Genomic DNA, 19,717 nt, shown 5'->3' with positions numbered 1-19,717 from the left:
AGAAAAAAGCTGCGTTATACCGAGATAAGGTGACAAATCTCGGCATAATATGAAAATAAAGCATGTTCTATCTCGGCTTCCGTACCTTAAGTGCTACGAGTTAGCAAAGAAAAATTGGAGATTTTTAATAAATTGACTATCGGCTCTTATCTAAAAAAGAGAAGTTGAAGGTCTACAGACTGAGTTAACTAGCTGGCTGTTTTTAGTTTCTCCATAATCCTAAAAAATAAGTCTCATATAATTATGTTCGCAATATTTAGTCGAGCCACCAGAGGGCGCCGCTAGCTTCAGCGTCGTTTCGCCGTTTGAGAGAAGTTGGGCTGCGTCAACGGGTCAATATGAGGAAAACTTTCACTGCTGAACAAATTTCCAACTGGTTTACTTCAGGGAAATCTTTTGTGAGCATTAAACTTTCCGATGAGGGGGTTGAAAGAAGGAGTGATGGACCGTCCTCGACAGAAATCAGGTAAGGAAGGGGAAAAAAGGCTAACGACTCTGTTAGCTTAATTGAACATTGCTAACACGTCACGTGCGAGTTCCAGAAACATGCTAGCGCTTCATTTGAAACAATAACATGCTGGCATAGGAAAACAAATATATACATTTTAACTTATCATTTAAAACGTACATGACAAAAAGCTAGTTTTAAGAATTTTTCCCTTAGTCTGAAACTATTTCCAGGCGGGAAATCATCGAAAAGGGTTGAAATACCCATTCCTTGCCAGTAGGTGGCGATAATGTTAACAAAGGGCAGACATTTTGTTTTGCACGTTATTTCCTGCAGCCTTTTATTATTTAGACGCAATTTGGCTATATTAAATGCTTTTTACACTGAAGAGGAGTGCAGATAAAACAGTTTGGTCCTATTGTGAATGTCTAAGTTAAATTTTGTAATCCAGATTATAAATTATTACATAAGTGAGTTAAACCATCATGGTTTTGAAAGCTGGTAATTTTTGTGTACCTTTTGTAGAGGCCTATCTACAAAACAAACAATAATACTGGTCGTTATTTAACATTTAATAAAAGCTTTAATGTCTGAGATTTTCTTATCAGATGTTCACAGGTATTTAAAAATGTGGTTACATAGCAGTGATTTGGACATGACAGCTTGGCAGCAGATGTCAACATTTATTTATTGATTTATTTGGTTTTGTTTATAAAAAAGGGTTTCAACACTCAAGAATCACAAGGCGATTGAAAATGTTCACACAACAAAATTATTAGGTGCATCATTTAAAAAAAAAAGATAACTTCGTAATTATAAGATTTTAAAGACTACAACAACACAACAATCTTCTAAAGTCTGAAGAGCTGGCACAGTTAAACATTTTGTTCAAACTTATTCACTTTATTCAGGATTTCTACAATTACTTGACAATACCTTTAGAAACTACTCAATGTTGCCTGCTGCCTTGAAAGACAGGCGATTGTGCAATTGCTTGTCTGCGCTTGTTTGTCTGCCTGTTAACAAAATCTCAGAAAGTAATCACTGGATGTACATCTAGATTTGAGAAATTGTTGGAGTTCCCTGGTTCAAGATGGCTGCCACAACTAATTAACCTCAGCTAGCACAAAAATAACTAACTCAGTCAACAGATATTGTGCTCAGATTTGGTGTGGTAGTAGCTGAGAGTCATTCTGATCCCATACTCTGAGCGCTAACGGGTCACACAAAGTCTTTGGCATGCAAAGCAGCGGACAATATCTATTCCTTCAAGGAGTTTTTGTTTAAAAAATAAAAAAAGAATTCAGAGAACAAGCAAAAACCTCTTGGTATAATAAAATATTTTTGTATGTTTTCTAGTACCTATCTAAATGTTTCAGTATTTTTTGTCCCAAGCATCTTTAACTAGTATGAATAATATTTATTTGGTCTCCTTGTTGTTGATGGGACAGTTTTGTTTTCTGTTCAAGGGAAACACGAGATCACACATTTAGTAAGAGTCGTAGCTCCTCATAGTGTCGTGTCATATGGGTCTTTGGGTTCGAGAGGTCCTGGGTAATAATATGGAAGGTCCAAGACCCTGTTGGGTGTGAGTGAGCCGGAGTGCCGCATGGCCCGATCCACATATCCAGACACTGTTGGGATCTCTTCCCTTTGGTGATCTCCGCAGTGGGGCACTGTGGGTGTGACAAAGCCCTGCTTCATTTTGTAACGGCTCGTCCAAGCCTCCATTGATCTGAACCGTGTTCGCTGCAGTGAGATGGGCTCCTTCTCACCGTATTCTCTTTGGCTCAGGAAGTCCATCAGGACCTGCTTGAAGACAGCCGCCAGCTCCCAGGGCCTTATGTTGTTAGTGGCGATCACTTCTCGAAACCTGCAAAAGCATGCATCGCTATGGTTAATTTACCTCTTATTGACAAAAGGATTTTCACATCATAATGTTGTTTTACCCTTTTAAACCAGTTTTTCTGTGTGTCTGTGTTGCCTATCACAAAATAATGAGGTTTATTTGTTTGTCCAGCTGCTTGTCTCATAGTGTCAAAATGACATATCTGGGATAGCAGGACAGATTTATGAAAATGTTACAAAAGCATAATAACCCACATCTCAGCAAATGTTATTCTTTAGTATTGTGGTTATGTAAGTGAAAAATAATGACCTGGAAGTGAGTTTTATGGGTAATAAGTAAGTGGGTCACAGCGCTGCTCAGCCATGCATCCTTCAGCCTTTTTTCTGGCTAACAGCTGAGTGGAAACCCCGGCAGTCTGGCTTCACTAAGCCCTTACAGGGCGTCTTTCACCTTCACATGTTAACACTCTGCGTCTGTGACGGTAACACATAATGGCTTTTTTGGCAGCTTGCCCTTGTTCCCTTTCCCTTTAGGTCTTCTCTAGTTTGTCGGCGGGCCTTGTGTTGATCCCGTGGAAGCTAGATATTGTTGACAGCATTCTGATGTGAAGAAGGAGAAAGGTTAGACACCTGGAGAGGACGACGGCTGTGTGCATAGGTGGAATTTGGGCGCATAAGAACTCCAGCTGGTGCAGCTCCGACGAAGGAATGAGGGTTCGTAATCTGGGGTATTTCTGGAACCAGCGGAGACCCAAGGCGCTGTGGGCCAGCCTGTGCTCCCGCTCCAGTTGACTTGCCAGCCGTTCGCGTTCTTCAACATGCCACAGGAGCTCGGTGATCAACATGTGGCTGGGCACGACCCCCGAGCTGCTCAGACACTGCGTTTCATCTGGACTCTGCTCTCTCGTCTCATGCGACCATTTCATCCAGCTGAATAACGGCATGGCGCTCCCTGCAAAAAAACAACATAAATAAAAATAATTTCAGTCTTGATCACAAAGTTCTTTCTGTCACAACTGTGCTTTTTTAATGCATATACGTACATTTGTAATAGTTTACACTACTATTAACGCTGCAAATGACAGCATCATTATGATGTGCAAAAACAGCCAAAATAAAAAATTATTGCATGTGAAACAGAACTGGAAGCATAGTGTTGGACGAAGCCGAGAGAAAAATCAAGTGGACAGAAAAGTCAATGAATGCATCTACACGTTTCTTTCAAAAATCCTTTGTTCAAACTGAAACTGGGTCATACTTTCAACTTGAGAGAATTGTGAGTAGAATAACAAAATAATACAACGAATTGGTCAGTTTTATGCTGAGCTTTAGTAACTCCATTTGGAAGGCTTACAATGAAAAATGATCACCCTATTATCAGTGTGACATTTGTCTTCTGTTCTGTGTTTTAATTGTAGCCCCATCAAATTAAACCTGCTAAAGGATGATTTATTATTTGTGTATTTTTGCCTTTTTTGCCTCCAGAGTTATAGATGTTTCTACACAGCATGCAGGGTTAAGAGGTCAGCCTCTGGTGAATTGTATGTGAAGGTTAGGCAACAGAGATTTAAGTATCTGCTCCTTGAACAAATTTAATAAGAAAACTGTAAATCTTCCACCTTGACAAGGAAGTAAATATCAAACACAAATTGACCTGAAAATTCAAACAAAGAATCTGTACTTACTGGTTAAAAAAAAAGCACTGTTGACACTAGTGAGCGTTTTAGAAATTCAGCAGAGATGAACTTTTCACAGAGGGTCCCCTCCAGCGTCTTGCTTCTGTGGATCAGTTTTTTTTTGAAAACCTGACTTCGTTACATACGTGTAAATGTGGCAGCAGCCTCTTCTCTGGCTTGGCTGTTCTGAGAGTTTCGTCCTTTTCCGTGTTGTCGTCCCGCTGCTCCTGTCACGCAGACTTTTTCTAGAGGAGTTAGTCACACACGGCTAACCAACTAAGAGCTGTCACCGCTCCTATCCTTTCACCCCCCACTCTCCTCTGTGCAGTGCGCAGCTTTGTTGTAAGGTCAGCCGCTTTGTAGCTTGCACAAAACGTGCGCATTGGAGAGAAAGAGAGGATGAGAGTGCATGTGGGCTCGCAAGCCATGGGTGTGTTTTATTTGAGCTCCTCTTTGTGCTGTCTGTTAGAACTATGTCTGCCTTTGCAGTGAAATTCTCCTCTTGGTCTGGGTGCAGGAGACACAGGCGGCTGCTGATGCTCCTCAGGCCACAGCGCTGCAGGCCTGGTCGAGCTGAGAGTCCAACAAAGAAAATGAGAGCTGTGATGAGCTGTAAATTAGGCAGGGATGCCTGCGTGCTATCATTCAACAGTTTTATTATAACCTCAATTTTCTCAGCATACTTCTTTTGATAAAGAAAGACTTCCATCTAAGAAAACATGCATTAAAGTTTCCTCAAAACTATATTTAATGCCATATATAACAGCTGAAACAGCTTATTGTGGACTGGGAAAATGTTGAGACTGACATTGTTATCATTTAATATTTACTCATACATGCTAACTGTTTAAAATTTTGTTTTTTGTTTCAGTCCAGCAAAGCCTCTTGAGGACAGCCCAAAGTCTGATGGCGTGCAGTGCCAAAAACCAGAACCTTTAAGATGTGAGTAACAATTTTTCTTTTTTTTTTTTTTTTACATCTCCCTAATTTATTTGCTAAATAGTAAAATTTCACACTAAATCCTGTTTTAATTTTATTGTTATAAAATCAATTCTATGTCCTAAGGCACTGGACCGCCTGTCCTCACCAGTAACGAGTACCCAAGCTTACCCATATGCAAAAACAGACAAGAAGTAAGATTTCGCCTTCATTTCCTCCAGCTACTCCACCACAGAGCCTGACGTGCACTCTCCTCTTGTGTTTTTTTTTCTTTTTTTTTCTTTTAGACTTTCCTTGAAATTATGTCCTCAAGACACTGGAGCACAAAGCTTTAAATCTCGCTCAGTAAGAGCATAAAGCTGTTTTATGTTGTAGGACAACATTAGACTTTTTATTTACCAGTCTACTGTCGACTATAAGCAAGTAGGGTGTGTGTGTGTCAATGTTTGTCATATAACCTGTCCTTTTTATCACAGATTATAAACTCTCTTTATTTTTTTGTCATAAATCAGAACAGCACATCCATCTGCTCTACAGTTTCACAACTTAATAATGTTATTTTTATTGTACTTAAATACGACAATATCCAAATGGGGTTTATTTTAACTGTGTGTGCTTGTGTGTGTGTGTGTGTATGTTGGCTTCCAGCTGATTTCCCTCATAGAAAACAACTCTGTTGTCATCATTCGAGGAGCCACAGGCAGTGGCAAGACCACTCAGCTGCCACAGTACATTTTGGACCATTACAATGAAAAAAATGCCCCATGCAACATCGTGGTCACCCAGCCACGCAAAATTGGAGCCACCAGTATTGCTCGATGGGTTGCCACACAGAGGAAATGTACCCTGGGTAGTATGGTTGGATATCAGGTTGGTGCAACATTTACAAAGGATTTGATTTAGTAAAAAAAAAATGCATCGGCCTACACATACATTCTGGGTGTTTTGAAGCACGGTATAATAAAAGTAGACTTTTGTGTGATTCTTAAAGCTGTAGTTGTGCAGTTCTGACATGCCTGTTGCAGTTTTGTGCATCTTTTTGCAGATTTTTACTTAGAACTTATATCTAATCTTTTAATTTTTAAAAAAAATTTTTAGCCTTCTAATACTTAAAGCTTTTAGCTATTCTTTTGCTTTTAGCCTTTCAGCTAGCCTATTGATATTTTCAGTTTTTGGCTACCCTTTTGTTACTTTTAGCTGTTTGCTTCTTTTTATCTACTGATGCTTGCATCTAGTGTTCTGCTTTTGTAGCCCTAAATTACAGCAGTGATTATCCCAAACAGAAAATGCAGTTTTTCTAGTTTGGGATAATTGTTGGATTTGTCCACAATAATCTGTGTAAAAAAAGAGCTGAAGGACACAAAAAATGCTAATTTACTGTCACTAACATTCATGTCATTTTCCACATTTTTTACCTCATTATCTAGAGGTTTTATTTCACCAGCTATTTTCACGAGGCACTTATCTCTAAATATGTGGCCAAATTCATTTTGACTAGCAGTTACAAACGACATTATGACGCAAAGCATTACAGTATTATTGCGGGCGCATTTTGGCTTTAGCTTTATAAAAAAATGCTTCTGTTTTTAAAGGAGATTTGTAGCTGAGAGGTAAAGGTCAAAGGCACGACTCAGAGGTGGCATAAATTGTAAAGTAACATCAGTAATTATAAATATTTATATGATAGTTAAACAACAGGGTCTGCTACCTATCGTCATTCACAGAATGTGCACAATGAGCATCGTTTCATCTCTCGTACCGTTGGTCTTTATGTGTTAAGGAGCATCTGAGGGCTTTGTTGCCAGGTCATTTGGCTGTGTTGTGCAGAGCTCTGAACAATGTCTAATAATAACTCTTGTCTCCTCTGCTTGCTTCAGACCTCTTGAGTTAAGGGTGATGTCACCGACTGTGGGAGAGTCCTAAATAGTCACTGTTCAAATGAGACAGTTTTCAGGTTGTGGAGTGTAATCTGCTTTGTTGTTCTCTGATTTCCATACTTCAATGATTTTTAGTAAAAGGTTGTCCATTGTTCTCAGCGGTGTCTAAAATTTGAAGCGAACTCAAACAGAACGGTGAGGTTGTAAAATGAAACTCCTGGGTTGACAAAATAGGACATCAGACTTCACAACAAAACCCTGACATTTATTAAGAAAAGGCACAAGAATGAAAAAATGTCAACTTGGCTGTAACAAAAGTCAATCTTGTGAGTGAATTGTATGTAATCAGCTCAATAAAAAGTGGATTTACGTTGAGAAAAGCCCCATTTAAGTTATATTTAACTCTTAAATAAAAGAAAATGATTAATGAGGACTGAAGAACTAAAGAAGGAAAAAGTAGATTTTTATTGTTGGAACAAAGAGTTGGATGTCAGGTGAAGGACCAAGGAGGAGGGTAGACATTATCTCTACAGTAAAGGCATTTTTGGGCACTTCTCTTTTCTTTAGTTTAAATTATTTTTAGTGATTAAATTATACTTAAGGATGATGATAGTTGGTTTTTAGGAAATCCATATCAACATTATCACATGGGCAAGAAGTTACTCATATCACAGCTTCCATGTATAAAAACACTAAAGGCTTTTTGCTTTTTTTTTCAACAAAAGTAAATAAACATTCTCTAAAAGTTATGATTCTTTTTATGGTTCTGTCTTGTTCCATTTAGAATAAAAGAAGTGTTTGTTTTTCATTGGATAATGTGCAGAAATTTGATTTTGTGCTTGTTTTTGGAGCCCAGCGGGTAGATTTATAAGGTGAGAAAGTCTCTTAATACTGATCTTGCTCTGTAGTAAAACTACCAGGTGAAGCAAAAAGAAATGGGCATATGTCACAGATTTAGATTGTCTGTGTTTCAGATGTGTTTATGAATATTTTTATTTCAGGTTGGGCTGGAGAAGTTGGCCACAGAGCACACGCGACTCATCTACATGACGACGGGAGTCCTGCTGCAGAAACTGGTTTTATCCAAGTGCCTCACAGAGTTTTCACACATATTTTTGGATGAGGTGCACGACTTGCACATTTTCTCTCTTATCTAGTCCCTTAATAGTATTCATTGTACCTCATTTTTTTATATTGACAAGTCCTGACAGTCTTAAATAAGGCTCTTTATTGACTGCCTTTGTCCAAGGTTCACGAGCGCACAGAGGAGATGGACTTCCTGCTGTTGGTTGTAAGAAAACTTCTTCATTCCAACTCTCGATACATCAAGGTATTTGTTACATCCGAGGAAACATCTTTTCTTTTCCTTCCCTGTGGGTCACTTATTTGTCACGCACATGAACTTGGTTTTTTTGCCAGATAATCCTCATGTCAGCTACCATTAACTGCAGAGAGTTTGCCGAGTACTTTGCCACACCAGTTTATGGTAAAATGAGCCCCGCCTACGTGTTTGAGGTGGAGGGGGCGCCCTACGCTGTTGAGGAGTTCTACTTGGATGATCTCCACAGATTTCTTCCATGCAGGGTAAAGAAACTTTTTTGTTTTTTTATGCTGCTGTTTTTAGTAAAAGTGTAAAGATTGTGTCTTAATCAGGTTGAGCCGCCTCATTCAGATGACCCTTCCATCTCACCTGAGATGTACAATCTTGCCATCAATCTCATCCAAAGCTTCGACGAAATGGAAAGCAGGGATTTTAGGTCGGGCTGAATTACCTTAATGTTTGATCTACTTCAAGCTGCTAATTGATAAACACGTGTTTATTGGTTTGTCTGCTTTGTGGGTGTATGCGTGAGCAGCAAGAAGGAGACAAAGGATAGGACAGCTTTCTCAGAAACAGGAAGTGTTTTGGTTTTCCTTCCTGGTTTACATGAGATAAACCACATGCAGGACGCCCTGGCAAAACTGGCGTTCAAAAGGTGAGCTATTTAATGTACATGAATTTAAATAATTTAGCACAGGCAGTTGCACGCAGTTAGCTGGCTTTTTGTTGAAAAAAAAAAGACTCCATCATGCAACAAATGTGTAACTTGTTTGAAGCTGGTTTTGTTGGCTTTACAGTACCTTGATGTGGATTTGGATATTTGAAACAATTGCTACAAACAGCTTTTAGCTCTACATTGTTCTTTTACCCTTGAAATATTGAAAATTAACACTTGTAATACATAAAACTAGTTATTGTTGACATTTTACTTTCTGGTAAATGTTCTGCTGTGGATCAGATTTCAGGTTTACCCCCTCCACTCGACAGTAACTCTAGAAGAGCAGAACGGTGTTTTCCTTCCCCCTGTACCTGGATACAGGAAGGTAAAAACTGGTGGTTTTATTCTGACGTAATGTTTGTTTCCTTGCAATATTGATATTTTATTTATTCGTTCATTTATTTATTCGTAGGTGATCCTTTCCACCAACATCGCAGAGAGTTCAGTGACTGTTCCAGACGTCAAATATGGTAGTTTTTTTTTTTTTTTCATTGAAATCATATTTGCCTTTTGTTTGTTCTATTTTTATTTAAACTTTTAATTATGTTGGTGGTTGTTTCCCCACAGTGATTGACTTCTGCCTGGCTCGACACTTGGTCTGTGACAATGAGACTAATTATCAGTCTCTGCGTCTGACCTGGGCATCCAAAACCAACTGCAACCAGCGTAAAGGTAACACAACTATAGCAAAGAAGTTTAAAGTGCAAGTATCCGTTCCCTCCTTCTTTTTTTCCCTTTTTTTAACATTTAATATGTCAGGTAGGGCAGGTCGAGTGTCAAAGGGCTACTGTTACCGTCTTGTGACCAAAGCTTTCTGGAGGGGTGAAATCCCTGACTACATGATTCCTGAGATGCTGGTGAGAAAGAGCGTTGATGGCAGATTTCTTGTTATAGTTTTAGTAACCATATATAACCCAGCTTTGACCTTGTAAGCTTCATGTTTTCCCCTTTTTTTCAGCTTGCTCCCCTGACCACCATCATGTTGAAGGTGAAGCTTCTGGACATGGGAGATCCCCGCTCCCTCCTCTCCACAGCCCTCTCACCTCCCAACCTGAGTGACATTGTTAGGACTGTGCTTCAACTCAAGGAGGTCAGTAAAACAGTCCATGAATCCATGATTTTGTTGTCAGGATCATATGAATCTGCTGCCATAGTGATAAATATGTTTTCAGATGGGCAGCTGACCACCAGTGTCTCTCACAGATATTATTCCATAAGTTTTATGGTGGATTTTATGGAAATCTAATGTGTAGCCAGTGTTGTATGAGAGCGCAGTAGGGTTCTGTGTTGTAATGTATTTGTTTGAAGACGTGTACATAAAAATATGGTTAATTAACAATCTTAAAAACTCTAAAGCTTTTACTTTAAATTCACTGTTAGAAAGTAGCAAACAGAAAAATTGATATCTTGACATGAGATGGATGTTTTTCTTCTTCAGATGGGCGCTCTGTCTGCAAAAAACAAGTGCAGCGGACAAAACGACGATGGCGAGTTGACATTTCTCGGCCGGGTGCTGGCCCACTTGCCTGTAGACCTGCACCTGGGGAAGATGATAGTTCTGGGTCATGTCTTTGGCTGCCTGGACGAATGTCTCATCATAGGTCGGTTTGTCATCTTTCTACTGGAAACAACCTGCTGCTTTTCTTTGTGCAGATGTTTACATTAAAGTCTCAAAAAAATATACATCAACATAAGAAACTTATTATTATATATTTTAAAGGATTATTTTCAAGCATGCCATGTGATAAAGCTTTTCATATTCCACTCTGAAGTCATATAACGGGCTGAATCAGAAAACTTTCAGCGCCCTGGAAGTCCATTTATCAGTATTAGGAGCCATTAAGAGCTGTTTAGGATCTATTAAATAACAGTTTGATGATTCCTAGTCATGTCTCATGAAGTTTATGGATTGGTGTTTTGTAAAGTGGCCACAGGAAGTCATTGTTTTGTTTTTTTTTTTGGTTAAGGCTTTTCCTTGTTTGAACTTTTACGAAGCAGATATTTCCTACCTGACCGACTCCTTCCTGTACCGTCAGCTGACACACTTGGCTCATGTCTCCACAGAAGAACATGTTGAATGAGTTGCTGCTAGCATGCGCAGCACATGTGGCACAGTCACATTTTTGTACCTTTTTAAAAACCGCAAAACCAAATTAATTCTGTTGGAGGTCCTTTAACTCTGGTCCTTATTTGTTTTTTTTCTGCCTTCCATTTTGAAAGCTCCCATCTCTGCTGTACTCAACACCTAACCCCTAGTCACCATGTAACATGATTATTAAAAAACATTTTGGGGCTACTGTGTACCGATGCACATCTCAAACTGAGCCTAACAAACCTAACAGACTGTTTGTTTTTTCACCAAGTGGTCCATCCTCTGTGTGTGTAAAAAGTCTGAGTGAATACTTAAAATGCATCCTTTCCTCTATTTAGCTGCCTCACACTCTCTGAAAAGCTTCTTTGCGATTCCATTCATGCATCAGCTCGCAGGCTACAGGTGAGTAACTTCCAGTAGTCCTTTCCACAACTTTGAGGACACCCGCTTAGACAGTTTTCATCAGACTTCTGTTTTTGTCCCCCTTTCCGACTTATTAGATCCTATGTAGTTCCCATATAAACTATCTACAACATTATCATTGCTTGAAATGCTAGAAATGGGTATATATGTATGGGCTCTGTGTATTTTATCATTTTTTGATTCCTTTCAGGAGCAAGCTGGCTTTTGCCCGTGGCACACCGAGCGATTCCATTGCCTTTGTCAATGCCTTCAAGGTGACGCTACATTTTAATATCAAAAAGATTGTACGCATGGTTTATTTACAACAATGGTTTATTTATTTTTCTCTCACTATCTCTTCTCTTTTAGACATGGTACTCATCCAAAAAGAAAGGACAACTGAGACACCCAAAGGTAAATGCTACATGGAAACAATATCTCCCTGAAAAAACTTACACATTAAGGTCTGATGGTCTGAGCCAGCATTGTAGTTTATTTTTATAAAGATTTATGTTATGAACTGACTTAGGTTTGAAAACAATGTCTGACTTTTACAAATTATTAGGTAAATGTTTTCTGTGTAAAAGGCCATGTGGTTACTTTTGTTGTGTAATAGCTCAAGACAGGTTTTTGTGATTATTCTAGATCAGAAGTCAGATTTCAGTTTAGCTCTTGAATTTAGCTTTTTAACACTCTTATTTACAGTCTTTTTCCCCTGAGTTTAAGTGTTTCTTTTCTTATATTTCTTTCTTTATTTACTTATTTAGGTTTCCGCTGTTTTTTTTATCCGCGTTGCATTTTTATTAGTTCATTTGTTTTGGGTTTTTTTAGGAGGTGGGGGTCAAGTTTTTTGAAAGTGTCTTCAGTGACACTTTTGTAGGCCTCTTCTGTTTTGTGTGCATCAGTTTGCTTAATTTTAGTTTTGTACTTTTTTCTCTCAGGATGAGCAGAACTGGGGAAGCGAGAACTTCATTCAAATCAAGAGGATCAGAGAGGTGCTCAAGCTGTTGTAAAACTTTGTGATTGACCTTATTTTGGATGGGAATTTGAGCAACAATTAATTTTACTTGTTTAAAAAAGAACAGACTATTATCTTTTTTATGCATACAAGAACACATCACCTTGCAGTCATCTAATAAGTCAAAACTGGGCAGTCTGGTTCCAGTTCTTTTCTGAGCATCTGATGTTCTGCTTTTATTCACTGCTCAGGTTGCAGAGCTGTACGAAGATCTGAAGAAGCGCGTGTCGCAGTTCAACATGCACATCTCAGAGGAGGCTCAGTCTTCAGACTACACCAGCACACACAAGCAGAAGTTTATTCTGCAGGTCAGAGTTTCTGCTGCACAGTGAGGGATGTACAGCAAGATCTCAAGTGTGGTGGACTGAGATCTGTTCTTAGAAGTGTTTGAGTTGGTTATTGTAGGATCATACGTAAACCTTTTCTTTCCCTTTATGAAATGTGCCGCTGCGTACTGTAGATGGTCATCGCTGGTGCCTACTACCCCAACTACTTCTTCCACGGGGAGATCGATAACAACCTGGCATCTAAAGAGCTGAGTGGCTTCAACCCAAGAACAACTGTGATGGTATTAACTTTAGAGTTGGTATAAATATTATTAGAATATTAAATTAATTGTAAACCTGTCAGTATGTTTGTTTATTATTAAACTAAATAATTTGATCGAGTTCCACTGTTACCACCGATTTTAAGGATATTTTTTATCCTAGTTATACAGTAAATTATATATTTTTCATCAATCTGTTTGTTGTTTTCAGGTGAGGAACATCCCTCCGTACGGTTTCCTGTACTACAAGCAGCTCCAGTCTTTGTTCCGCTTGTGTGGACAGGTCAAAACCATTTCTTTTGAGAGCTCCAGGTACCAGGGTCCAGTGGAGCATCCACACTCAGTATTTTGTCTTTTCTAACCTTTGCACAGTGTTTATTATGTCCCTCTGTGTGTGTTCATGTCCTCAGAGCGTACGTGGAGTTCTACAGGACATCCGGGGACTCAGGGGTGCTCCCTGAGGTGTCTCTTGCCCTCTTCATGGCCAATCAGAACTCTCCAATGCAGCTTTCAGTCTACCCCACTGAACAGATTGAGTCCTGCTCTGGAAGCAGACCAATAACTCACATGAAATTTTCTCGGTTTGGTTCAGTTTATATACTATTATAGTTTGGGTTTAAGCTGTTATAAATTCGGATCTTTCATTCATCTCAGCATTAAGGTTTAACTGTATTATTGGGAACTGCAACATCTACATTACTGCATTATTCGGGTCCCCTGGACTCAGCCTGGCTATAATATGACATACTAGCGCTCTGCATGAGACTTTTCAGCAGTCTGTGGACTCGGAGAGGGGAAGTTTTAGGCAGATAGAGAACCAGCTTCCTCCTGCTGCCCTCTTGTTGTTGGGAAATAGACTAACATGCTGTGAGAGTCTCTCCAAAAATGTGTTTTTTGACTGTTCCCACAAACTATTTTTCTTTTAATGATCATTATCAATCCAGTGATAAGTTGTAATTATTTTTAAATGTATTTTACAATCAAACCCTTTAACAAGGACCCATTTAAAATATATTTTGTGGTTTCCCTTAAAAAACACTGAAATTTTTTTTTTGATCTTTAAAAATGATTTGGCTAAATTTTAATGCTTGTTTAGTTTATTTTCTGTCTAGGTTTACACATTAGATGCAATAAAAGGTAACAAATAAAGCAGCAAACGTGATGACGGTGTGAGCTCAATGCAAGTAAAGATGCTCGTACTGTAACGTGACAGGGGTCTGTGTTGTCCCTCTGCTCAGGATGAATGCAGACATCCAGAGTCAGTCTGTCTCCCCACTCGGACTGAGCAGCAGCATCGACCTGACTAAGCTGCCTTCCAATCGCCTCTTTGTCGTGAACATCACCGAGGTCAGTTCTCTTACTGAAGAGTTTGACTGACATGGCGTTCAAGATAAAAACCTGATCTATTTCCAAAAGTATAATGGACGTTTTCATTTAAACTCTGCTGCAGGTGTTGGACGTGGGTCATTTCTGGGGGTTCCCAGCAGATGAAGCCAGCTTGGAAAAGCAACGCCTTCTGACTGGAGAGATCAACAAGCGTACCCTGAATCCCGTGACGGTGTCTTTCTACCCCAACCTGCTGTGTCTGGCGCCGTACTCTGAGAGCAGCGAGCAGAGTTTGTATTACCGAGCCAAGATCCTGCACATGCGCGGTAATACTGTGGAGGTGAATATTTTCCACGTATGCAAGTCTTTGATTGAGATGTAACACATTTGTCCCGTTTTAATGATTCTGTCTTAGTTCTTTGGTACTTCATCTCTTTTCCAAAATCCCTGTTTAAAACAAAGAAACAAAAAGAAAACTGCTAGCTAAAAGACATTTTTAGCAGACTCTTAATACACTTACAGGACTTAAAGTGTTTTTGTTTTGGGTTACAAGTAATGGAAGGAACAGTTTATTCATGACTGTGTTTAAGGTAAATACTTTTTTTGTGTAGGCTAACTCAACTGTTTATTATGAACATAAAAACATTTACCCAAATAAAACTTACCTAAAAGAATATACAGTCTTTGTACACAATTTTCCAGATTTAAATATTATTGAATAAGAACAGTTTGTGTATATTTTCACAGGTGATGTTTAACCCTAAGGCGATAGCATTAAAACACAGGTCTTCAAGCAAGAAGACTAAAAACTAAGCTTAGAACCAAACATTATGGTTCTTGTCATTCTATAGGTCTTGTTTTTGGACTTTGGCAACACATCAGTTGTGTCCTGCGACAGCCTTAGAGAACTCCCATCTGACCTGCTGTCTCACCCTTTTCAGGTACTATTAGGTCACATTGTCAGAAGTAAAAAAACATTTCAACTTTGAGGGAAACACAGTTCTCTGTTTCAGGCCCAGGAGTTCCAAGTTGCTGAAATGTGTCAGTCAGCGGAGTCCATCATCCTGGGGAACCAGTGGAGCAGCCGCGCCCGCAACCGCTTCATGGTTCTGGTGAAGGACCAGTCGGTGTTCGTGTCTCTGTACTCCATCCTCTACGATGTCATGCGTGTGGAGGTGTTCATCAACATGGAGTCGAAGAAGACCAGTGTGGTGGACATATTGGTGGAGGAGGGATATGCTGTGAAGGCTGAGGAGAACTTTGATTCCCAGGTGACACACCAGTGAGGCGAAGCTGTGCTCATTAATCCTGATAATCTCATCGAACAAAATATTTAATATGTGCTTTTCATAAAATACATTTGAGCCTTAGATTTTGTATGATGCAAACAACATTTCTTTGGATTAAACAGAGATTGTTGGAGTTCTCAAATTACTAAATCTGTTTCAGGGCTTTGTTAATAAATCTCTCTCTCTCTATATATATATATATATATATATATATATATATATATATATAAACTCTGATGCAGGATCTTTTTGTTCTCAGCAAAGTCACGAGGCACTGATGACTCTGTACAAGGACATGGAGAAAGGAACATATGTTCCCATTTCTGCCAACAGTGCCTGGAAGGAGCGCGAGAAAGAGGAGAAGGAGCTTATCGACAGTCTGCTTGCTCACTTCTCCAAATACCCACCATCCGGATCAAAGGTAAGGCACAGTGCCAGCTGAAGCAAATTCGGTTTGATTAGCAGCACAAAAAGAGGAACTTTTTCCTTCATCAGGTGGCCCTTTTTGCAAAAACTGAAGCTGAACATTAACAAGAACTTAAAACATCTTAAAAATGCAAACAATATAACAATGAGTTTTCGGAAGCCATCTGAAATATAACACTAAATATCCCAAACATTCATGCTTTTTTGCAGTGTTTTGCATCTCTTTAAATCCATTTGTTGTCCTCATTGTGTCCAGTAGATGGAGCTATTTCAGTGGCTTGTGTCCATTTAGAGGCACGCCCATTTAGTCTGATAAGCAGAACAATGCAGAGTGACCACAGCTCTGATTCATATCAGTCAGTGAATGTATGAAGCATCACGTGACGGATGGCTGAATGTTCTGCTGGCTTCCTTCAGGCACTTCAAGTTTGTCTGAAAGGACCGTCAAGCCCTTACAAGATAAACTTCCACAGCTTGTGCAGGAAAATCTTCTGCAGGTCAGAAACAAACACAGCGATCTGAAAATAAAGTTAAACTCCTTGGCTTTGCTGATCAGGAGTGTGTCCTCCTGCAGGCCGGCATCTGTGGACAGGACCAGCATCAACTCCATGGCACTGAATGAAAACCCACATCACAAACATCTGAGGATGCTGGTGGCTACGTCTGTGTCAGTCAGCTCCACGGGTAACAGAAATAAATGACCATAAACACATCTGTGCCCTTCATTTTCACATTGTTCATGTAGTTTACACATATCATGTATATTAAGGTGCTCTAAAAACGTTAAGCTCAGAGGACTTTCAGTGTTTGCTGCTGTAACTGTATGCATGTATTAAAAGGTACTCGTATAATCCTGAGAGAGACTTCCATCCTGCCCAACATCCCTGGACTGCCTGGCCTGATGATGATGCTCTTCGCCCCCTTCATGGAGTTACGGTATGATAGACCCACAGGGCTGAACTCAATGTGTAAAAACCCCCTTTATAGTTCTTTTGAAAATGTGTTAAGCTTTTGCTTTGCTTTTTTTTAGCACTAATGAAGAAAGGACCTGCTACTCTGGTGCCCTTTTTGGTTTGGGCTTCAACAGCCAAACAAAAGCAGCCATCCTACCTGAGAACGACATCGAACTGGCCTTCGACGTCAGGTTTGACGTTGAGGACATCACCGAGGTAATAGTTGTCATCAAGGAGGCAGCACAGCTGACAGACCCAGGATCAGGTCTCCCAGATAATATTTAAAACTTGACTTCTGGGTTGTAGATTTACAACTGGCATTAATGATGACTTACACTTTTTGTTTTGTTTTTTAAGCTGAACTATTTTTTTCTTGTTGCTTGAAAATTCCCATCATCTTTTATGTCCACAAATATTTAAAAAGAGTCAAATGTAGACCAAAAGAGATCTTACCAACTAGTTTGTGTGGAATTTTCGCTTCCTTATGCACTTAGCATTTCCCAGCACATTTAAAAAAAACATTAATATTAATATAGTAACTTCTGTCATTTCCAGAAGATGTTCTTAATGATCTACTGTTCTGAACTTGTTATAATAACAACAATGCTTCAGTTTTCATTTTACATGCTGTTGTTCTTGTGTTGATGTGTTTTTTTGTTTTCTGTCTTTTCAGATAAACGCTTTGCGAGTGGCCATCAACCGCCTGTTGTGCAACGGTCCCAGCAGCACACTGCATCTTGGACCTGACAAAATCAGCCAACTACAGGAGGAGTGCCGGGACCGCCTCACCAGGTCACACTCAATAAAGCAATAAAAACTGATTAAAACTGAGCTTTTAGGTGACATACAGCTGTTAATGCATGCTTAACGTCTCATTTTGCAGACTCTTCATGAGGTCTCCTCCGAGAGAAGCTGTCCCTCCACTGTACTACGAGAAACCAGGAAAGTGGAACCAAGTATGCTACAAATCAGTGCTTCTTCATTCATCCGTCGGGCTTTTCACATACCCATCTATTCTGTACGTTGCAACTGCATGTCTTAAAACATGTTTTGGACCTCCAGATTGATCCTTCTCTGAAGATGAACATCGCAGAGCCAGGAGGCGGAAACGCCAGAGGTGTTCTCTTCCAGCTGCATCCTGTCGTTCTCCTCAACTGAAAAGGCACTGCGCAACAGATTCCAGTCTTGTAACAAGAGCAGCTGCTGAGTTTTAAGTTAAAGAACTTCCAAGTGAGTTAGTTTTATGTTTAAATGAGACTAATATTCAGCAGGGCAGTGAAATCTTGCCCCCTTTTTTTGTTGTTGTTGAAGGAGTTTCCCGCTTTAACTTGGAGGCTATTGAAGTTCATTTCGATTCATCGCGACCTCACTCTTGTGTTTCAGCTGTGGGCCATTAAAAATAGTTGTCTCCAACAGATGAGGCTTGTCAGTCAGTCTTCATTGTGACCCCAGAGTCAAGTTAAATATGTCAGCGCAGCAGTCACTCTGCCACATGGGGTGAACTCTACTTTGAGAGGTGCGTCAGTGCCAAAAACCAAATGCCTTATATTTATAACTCACCGTTCAAGTCTCTCACCCAGTCTTATCGCCACCAAGTTAGCTGATGTGTCACAGAAACCCGTCTTCAACTATTTCAGATCATGCTGAGCAAGTAAACTCATCAAAAAGGGGATTGAGGAGATGTTACATCAAGGAACATTTATTTTTCTTATTCTTGTAATTAAATACATACCATAAGTGCAAATAGTTAGAGTCCAGGGTCTAAAGAACTACAGAGTATAGTTTAACATAGTACAAAGTTGGACAGTTATTCAAACAAGCTAAATATCACCAGATACTCCTTGTCTTCATAGTAGTTGTACAACAGTACCTAAACGTGAGCATGTGTATTGTTCCTTATGGTTATACAAAAGCAAAAACCCTACAATTACCACATTTAAGACAGATCTTAAGTTATTTTGTGCTTGGAAACACCAAAAGGAAATCTTTTTTTGTTATTTATATATATTGACATGAGAGAAGCCCCAATTACCAACTGAGAAACAGAAAGCAGTATTTAACACTGGCAGCAGAGTACGTCTGTGGACATTCAGCCTTTTTGTGCTAAACCGTACGATTTGTGGCAAGCACTGCAAAAGCAAAAAATAAAGCGTGATTTTAAAAACTGCACAAAAGATATCAAATATTATTTACCCAAGGCTCGACTTCATGCACTTCATAATAAGCAACACAAAAAAGTCGGTTTCTTTTTTTCGTCTTTGACTTGAGTGTACTCGTCTACCTAGAAGCAGGATTATGCACAAACGTGTGACAGTGAGTTAGTGTTTGGACTGCTATAGACAGGGTGAAGGCTTCTCCAGTGGATGCTTTTAGAGAACACCAAGATGACACAGCACTACGCCCCACAGATGACGATCAGGCCCCCCCATCAGCGAGCCTGACTCTGAGCTGGACTGGACCGTCAGCTTTGCAGTGACGAGGACAGATCTACTCCTCCTTCCTCTTAGCGCCGGGGATCTTCGCCTGGATCCTGAAACCAGAGAAAAACACTTTTGATGTATGGTTTTTAATAAGAAAGTGACTCCTAGTTCATTTCAACGGGAACAACGCTTGCTGTGTTGGCTCTTTTTTTATAGCAGGCCGTAAAAACTAAAAGTATAGTTTTTCTAAACTTGGAAAGCTTATGGTTATATTTTGAAGAAATAGTGGAAATATTCAGTTGGTAAAGTGGATGGATTTGTGATTAAACCAACAAGCATCACTAAGACCCTGATTTAGTCTTTAACCTGTGCAACATGTTTGAATTTGAAGCTTGTTTTAACTTATAAAATAAGAAT

The 19,717-nt window shown here is 39.5% G+C and overlaps 3 protein-coding genes across 5 annotated transcripts in view; 1 reads left to right on the top strand and 2 right to left on the bottom strand.

Moving 5' to 3' along the window:
• Positions 1-265: 265 nt before the first annotated feature.
• Positions 266-19,009, top strand: tdrd9 (tudor domain containing 9). The gene is made up of 35 exons (XM_017414922.3): positions 266-466; positions 4,844-4,914; positions 5,038-5,105; positions 5,560-5,781; positions 7,790-7,912; positions 8,038-8,118; positions 8,208-8,372; positions 8,442-8,545; positions 8,645-8,764; positions 9,068-9,152; positions 9,240-9,297; positions 9,395-9,499; positions 9,587-9,684; positions 9,786-9,917; positions 10,266-10,428; positions 11,258-11,321; positions 11,533-11,596; positions 11,691-11,735; positions 12,263-12,316; positions 12,531-12,647; positions 12,800-12,907; positions 13,098-13,198; positions 13,297-13,467; positions 14,125-14,233; positions 14,337-14,552; positions 15,064-15,153; positions 15,226-15,483; positions 15,761-15,922; positions 16,345-16,424; positions 16,502-16,611; positions 16,767-16,863; positions 16,958-17,096; positions 17,554-17,672; positions 17,764-17,836; positions 17,943-19,009. The coding sequence occupies exons 1-35, from the start codon at positions 339-341 to the stop codon at positions 18,036-18,038; spliced, it is 3,996 nt and encodes a 1,331-aa protein (XP_017270411.1). The 5' UTR covers positions 266-338; the 3' UTR covers positions 18,039-19,009.
• Positions 1,075-4,329, bottom strand: rd3l (retinal degeneration 3 like). Its single transcript, XM_017414965.3, has 3 exons — positions 3,982-4,329; positions 2,927-3,248; positions 1,075-2,321 (listed from the first exon to the last, which is right to left on the bottom strand). The coding sequence occupies exons 2-3, from the start codon at positions 3,238-3,240 to the stop codon at positions 1,958-1,960; spliced, it is 678 nt and encodes a 225-aa protein (XP_017270454.1). The 5' UTR covers positions 3,241-3,248; positions 3,982-4,329; the 3' UTR covers positions 1,075-1,957.
• The window catches only part of rtn1a (reticulon 1a), a 19,194-nt gene continuing 18,040 nt past the window's right edge, over positions 18,564-19,717 (bottom strand). For all 3 annotated transcript variants that reach the window (XM_017414934.3, XM_017414943.3, XM_017414953.3), the window contains one exon: positions 18,564-19,410. In XM_017414934.3, coding sequence (XP_017270423.1) covers positions 19,368-19,410 — 43 coding nt within the window. In that variant the 3' untranslated portion in view covers positions 18,564-19,367. The remainder of the gene's footprint in view (positions 19,411-19,717) is intronic.

Source organism: Kryptolebias marmoratus, linkage group LG10 (genome assembly GCF_001649575.2).
Source record: "Kryptolebias marmoratus isolate JLee-2015 linkage group LG10, ASM164957v2, whole genome shotgun sequence".
Taxonomy (NCBI): domain Eukaryota; kingdom Metazoa; phylum Chordata; class Actinopteri; order Cyprinodontiformes; family Rivulidae; genus Kryptolebias; species Kryptolebias marmoratus.
This window is presented reverse-complemented; position numbering and strand designations above follow the sequence as displayed.